This window comes from Adiantum capillus-veneris, chromosome 11 (assembly GCF_014529385.1).
Source record: "Adiantum capillus-veneris isolate H3 chromosome 11, ASM1452938v2, whole genome shotgun sequence".
In the NCBI taxonomy this organism is placed as follows: Eukaryota; Viridiplantae; Streptophyta; class Polypodiopsida; order Polypodiales; family Pteridaceae; genus Adiantum; species Adiantum capillus-veneris.
Window position 1 is genome coordinate 41655002 of NC_140941.1, and position 6424 is coordinate 41661425.

At 42.6% G+C, this 6424-nt stretch overlaps 1 protein-coding gene across 1 annotated transcript; it reads left to right on the forward strand.

The window, feature by feature from the left end:
• Positions 1-259: 259 nt before the first annotated feature.
• On the forward strand, positions 260-1309 carry LOC147447154 (uncharacterized). The gene has a single exon (XM_086523579.1). The coding sequence runs from the start codon at positions 260-262 to the stop codon at positions 1307-1309; it is 1050 nt and encodes a 349-aa protein (XP_086379705.1).
• Positions 1310-6424: the final 5115 nt, after the last annotated feature.

Here is a 6424-nt window from a genome sequence, read left to right on the forward strand (position 1 = left end):
GCCATTGCCTGACCGATGTTACAATTGCGGTGAAGAAGAACACTATGCGCCAGATTGCCCTCATCCGCTAAGATAAAGAGGCGGTATTTATCCACTGTTTGGCAAAGGTAGAGGCCAAGCATAGCTCAATGGCCCGAGCGAGCAGGTAGTCGAGAATCAAGTACAGCCAGCTCCTTCGGATGGTGGTGAAGTCCCTAGAGTGAATATCATCGGAGTGGATAAGCAGGATGTTGAAGTTTTGGCCAACAAAAGAGCAAGGATGGAAAGAGAGACAGAAATCGAGCGCGAGACGAGGGCCCGTAAAGGTAAGGAGAAAGTGTACGAAGGCAAGGAGCAGCCGGAAACTAGGAAGAAGAGGAGGCATCGCAAAATCAAGCAAGCAGACTTTCAGCTAGGGCGCGACTACCCCAAATATGACTTGGTAAGCGATGTTCAAAATCAAAAGGCTAACATTACCTTTGGTCAGTTGTTGGCTTTAAATCCCAATCTACGAAGACAGTGGTCTACAAGTGTCAGCACAAGGCTTCCAAAGGCTAAGGGGAATGTGCATGCAATACAAAACATGGCATTGAGAGTGGGTAGCCCGACAGATGTCCTTCCTCTAGTGGATGCGGTCATTGAAAAGAGGATGCAGGTTCATGCCTATATAGATGGTGGAGCACAAGTTTGCGTCATGACGGAAGCTGCTATGAAGGAAACAGGGGTCAAAGCAGTAGCTAAATCAAATGTACGCACGAGGATGGCTAACCATACCAAAGTGAGATGTTTGGGCGTGGCTCAAGATGTAAGAGTGAAAGTGATGGGCATTAAGTGCCTAATCGATTTCTTTGTGATGAAAGCAGGTGATAATGCTTATCCAATCATCTTAGGTAGGCCATGGCTACTTGCAATAGGGGCTAAGCAGGATTGGGGAAGCAGGGTGTTCACCTTGCCTGACAAGGAGAGAGGGAGACATGTGGTGCTTGATTTGAAGACCAAAGAGAGCCATTTTCACCCTGTGGCAGAAAAAGACAAAGATGATACGACAAGCTATGAGTATGAGACCGAGACAGGCTATGATGAGGGCTACACAGATACTGAGGAAGAGGAAAGCAAAGATGATATGCTAAAGATAGATGCCGACTTGTTTGGGGTCACTATTGAAGGCTCCCATGTAAAAGGGGAGGTGCAACCACAGGTTGGTGGCATAGGTGTGGAGGAGGTAACTGCTATGCTAAGCGAAAATTTGACCAAGAAAGAGAGAGAGGGCTATGTTGAGCTGTGTGCCTCTTTTTCGAATTTATTTGTGACGAAGTACGAGGATTTATGAGGAGCGAAGGTTGCAGAGCACACGATAGTTCTCAAAGAAGGGTGCAAACCAAAGGTGCATAAGCTAAGGAGGTTAGGGGAGATTCAGAAGAAGTCTCTTTGGCAAGAGATTAACCAATTGTTAGATGCAGGTATCATATACCCCGTGAAGGAGTCGGAGTGGGTTTCTCCAGTGGTTATCACCCCTAAGAAGAATGGAAAATGGCGGGTGTGTGTCGATTACAAGCCATTGAATGCAGCGACCCAGAGAAACCACTATCCGCTACCGTTCCAAGATGAAATTTTAAATCAGGTGGCAGGTCATGAGAGGTACTCTATTATGGATGGATTTTCAGGGTACTTTCAAATAGGGGTTGCTCTTGAAGACCAGCTGAAAACGACATTTATCTCTCCATGGAGGTGCTTTGCCTATCGTAGGATGCCGTTTGGTTTAGTGAATGCCTACACCACCTTCCAAGACTCGATCAATAGGGTGTTTGATCCAGGTGGATGATGGCAGGTAAAGCAGGGGGTTGGGCAACCCGCATGAACAAAGGCAGTGGGTAGCAGATGCCAGTTTTTGTACATATGTTAGGTGCTTTTCTGATGTGCAGAGAGTTTGTTTTGGCGTGGCAGTTTTTTAGTTCAATAAGGCTATTTCTGGTTGAACATGAATGTTCAACAAGGGGATGGGCAATGATGGTGCAACCAAAGTTGGTCCGCGCTATAAAGTGTGCTACGCAGTGCAAAGGGTGCTAACAGGTGCATGGTAGAGGGCTAAAGCCAGTGTGGGAGACCTCAGCAGGACAGTGGCAACGGAAATGCATGCTTAAAGTCCTTTTTTTAGGCCGGGGGGGGGGCTCCAAAGTGAGATAATGATGACGACAAGTCAAGGTTTTCAAAATGTAGGAAATGTGTCCCGAAATGTGCTATTCAAGATGCTCTAGAAGCTCGTCCAGACGGCTCGCCAAACAGAGTCCCAGTGTGAAAGTTATGATTGTCCGGAGATGGAATGCTTTGCAGATCCCCGACGGGGAGGGTATGTACAGACATGTGGCCAAAACTGTGATCATTGGATACACATGTAAAGCTCAAGCTGTGGAGCATGCCGGTCTTTTCGGTTTGCCGTTCGGAGCTGAGACGGGCAAGTTATGGCTTGTGGAGTATTTACAAGGGGTCGGGTACGTGCTCACCGGGCCATGTTGGTAGGCTCATCGACAGGCATGTTTTTTGGGCTTGCCAAGCTTCTGAAAAATGGCATGCAATGTGGGGAGTCAGCCGAAATTTGTGGCTTGCCGATCGGAGTCAGGGGCATCGAGGTGCGCCCACTTCAAGTGGACAGACAATCACGGCAGAAGAAGGGGGCAAGCTTGATTTTTTTCCAATTGTGCGACTTGCGGTGGAAGGATGTGGAATGTTCCGAATGCGGAAAAAGTTCTCGAGAGGTGTGGCTTGGAGAGAAGGGGGTTCAACAAATTTGTGCACATAGAAGCACCGACGATGTGGGAAACGAACCTACCAACAACTTTGGTTGTAAATTCAAAAGGAAAGGATGGCTGGAGGGGGGCATAAAAAGAGTCCAGTGGTGGTTGGAGTTTAGGGATAAGGGATTCTTAATACTCAAGGGGAGGACCAAAAGAAAAACAAAAAATCCTTCTTTTGAAGATGAGCAGTGGCGCGGGCGCTATGGCAAAAGAAAAAGCTTTTAAAGAGTTTGAAAAAGGAAACAGAAAAACAAGGGGCAGTGGTTTCGAGCAGGATTTTTTTGGGCTTTGGTTTTCTTTGGGCTTGGGGAAGAAGGAATAGCTTCACGCAATTGGCCATCGAAGCCGGCTTGAAGGGTGAATCGTCGTGAAAGAGCTCATAACAGCAAACGTCTTGCAGAAAAGGGAGCCAACGAGGGCTTCCACGAGGAGGAGCCACTATGCGAGCGAAGATAGCGGTGGATTTTCTGTCGAGGTTTGTGTCGGATTGGTGATGGCTATGTTGCGGCCTAGGGCAGATTACATGGATCTTGTACATAGTGTTTTTTCATTGCAAGGGAAGCTATCATTACCAGTTTTTGGCTTCGTCTCCCCCACCCTTCCCCCCTTTCTTCTTTTCTCGTCCCCAAGGTGTGTGGTGCCGGTGTGGGTGAGCGTGTGCGCCCCCCCGGACCCCTGTGTTTGTGAAAGAAAGAGAGAGAGGTGTTGAGTTATGGAAGAGCTGGAAGCGGGCAAGATCGGTGTGATTGCTATCTGGCGACTGTGCAGGTTGTGTGTGCATTGGGCAAAGTGCAAGCGAGGCCTTGCTAGCATGAGTTGTTTTTTTGAAGATGTTTTCGAGAGGACAGGGTGCTTTGAACACCCTGAGCTATATAGGGGCAGTTGCGTGTCTGTCGGGTGTGTTCTCCATTCCCCCTCTCCAACGTCTATTTGGTTCAACTCCCGGTCTCTTGGCAGTTGGTCCTGTTCTGCGTCCTTCAAACCAGTCTGTTGGAAATAGTGACTCATGTAGCCATGGATTGGCTTTAGTGTCACTTGGTTTTCTTTGTGATGAGGTAGTTTCAGGTTTTTTAACATTGCTCCCAAAAGATATCTCACGGAGTTCCTCTCTTGGAATAGTTTCTGGTCCTTGGCCCAATATCCAATCCCTTATGGAGTACCCTTGGTATTTGGTTTGTTCCACCTCGTCAGGACTCATCATAACAAAGTTATGTTATAACAATCCCTAAATAGGTAGGTTGGTAGATATGCTAAACCCATTCTTTGATTTTGAAGATATAGATGATCTTCATGGGTGTTAATTGTCCTGATTTGGCATGAGAAGTCCATAGAAGATCTTTGACATTTCTATCCTCCAAAAATAGACTCCGATCTTAGGATTATCTGTGCTAAGCCATTTCAAAGGTGTCAAATCAACTTGATCGTATCCTCAAATTCCAAAGTTGGTGATCCTTCTTTTGCTACCATATCTAGAATTATGATATTTACTTCTAACCCCCATTTGTTTATTACATCAAGGTTTTCAACTTGTAAATACTGAGTTCCATTTTTATCCATATACATTTTCTCTTGTTTGTTTACCTGGATCCTAATGAAGAGTATGCTATTCGCATTGATGACCATGCACTATCATTTCGGTTCCTGAATGAATCGAATAGGAAGACATTTCAGATGTTGATTCTGAAAAAGTGTTTGAGACTTCTTCCAAGATAGTGTCCAAGTGATCGCCTTGATTCACACTCTCTTCGTTGGATACTCTACTAGCGGTCTCTCTAAATATGCCTTGATTTGCTAGTACACACCCAGATCTAAGGTTCATATAGACTTGTGAGGCTTTGGATAGAGTACTAACCATCGGATTGACTTGTTATCAGTTTCTTCCACTTGACTTGATTGCAACTCTTGTCAAGCTTTCAATTCCTTGTCTCCAACCTGATTCCTGTATCAGTTTTAATGAAGTTAGCTATTCTTCCACAAAGACTATACGATTTTTGCTAACTATTGTGACTGGTCTATGTATATCACTTCAATTTGAGCTAAGTGAGTTAGCAATTGAGACTTTCAGATTCTACTTTTGCAAAAAAATAAAGGAATAATTTGCAACCCAAAAACTGAGTGAACATGTACTAATTTGGATCCGATTGAACCCAAAATTGACTGGTAGCCTTGTATTATGTTGTTCTGACAATGTACAAGTTCAAAAGTCCAAAATTCTTTCTCTGTGTATCAGAAGTAAATAATCGTGATTATTTACTTTTCTAAAAAATTTTGCACTTTTTGGCTTGATTTGTCAATTATTCAACTTGTTAAAGTCTCTGGACAAGTTTCACTGAGTTTGAACAAAATTTGTCCAAGTTATCAACTGTTTCCTGTCCGCAGACTCAATTTTTAAGAATCTGGCTTAAGTCTCACTTTTGTGATCCAAATTCCATCAAATTTGATTTGTGTGGTCTACTTCATATGCTTGACCTTGTGGTATACACAAATGTGCAAATGTCTAGTTTTGTAGCAGATATAAATAATTGCAATTATTTGCTCTTACTATTTTGATACAGTTTTTTGCCACAATGTTGATACAGAATGGTTAAACAGCTCAACTTAAGCTCCCTAGCCAAGTTTCATCAAGTTTGGGTAATCCCTATTCAAATGGTCACCAATTTAGTGTCTGCAGACTGAATTTTCACTCAAATGATCCAAATCTTACCAAATTTGATTTGTGGGCTTAATATAACATGCTAAAACTAGTGGTATGTTGGGTTGGTCAAAAAATTTGAGAAACAAAACAAAAGTAAATAATCGTGATTATTTACTTATGGTAATTTTTTGCATCTTTTTTATGAACAGAGCATGTGCAATTGTTTAACACATCAATATAAACCTATGAGTCAAGTTTCACTGAGTTTGAACAAAATATTCCCAATTTACACTCAAGTTCACGACAATCAGTACAGATTTTAGTTTTTACCAAGATTTTGGTCAGCTTGGTGATCCAAATTCTATGTGCCTTTACAAAAAATGTTTGTACACATGCATAGAGTCTTTGGTATCAACCTTGGCCACTTTTGAGCTGAAAGTAAATAATCATGATTATTTATTTTTGGCCTAAAATGAGCACTTTTTTTAAACTTTTTCAGTGGGGACAATCTTTTTATGATCTATTTTAAGCCTCTGATTCAAGTCAAAAAACTTAATTTGGCCTAAAATATCAAGAATAAGTAAATAATTTGAATTTTTGCAAACTCTTGAAATTATACCTCAAATGCATTCTTAAGCTTACCCACTGGTTCATACAACTTTTAAAGCATAATCTCCAGCTTGATTCAGTGGTTGACAGTCTTTTGGTGCTATTTCTAGCCGTAGATCTGAAACTCTGCAACTTCACATAAATAACTCACAACTGATTCTTAAGGAGAGAGCAATGTTTTGAGATCCCACCTCGGATTCTACTTACCCTACTCTTAGGTTCTAGTGCAATGGGCTTGTGGAAAGTGTCCACAAACACTCGTTTTAGATTGTTTTTTATGGTTTTCTGAGCCTTGATCTTAAGACTTGTCTTGTCCATCAATCATTCTCAAAATCCTAATCTAATCCTACAGTCCTACAATCCTAACAGGTACTTAGCAAGTACAACCTACTTCCAAGCTCTACATAGC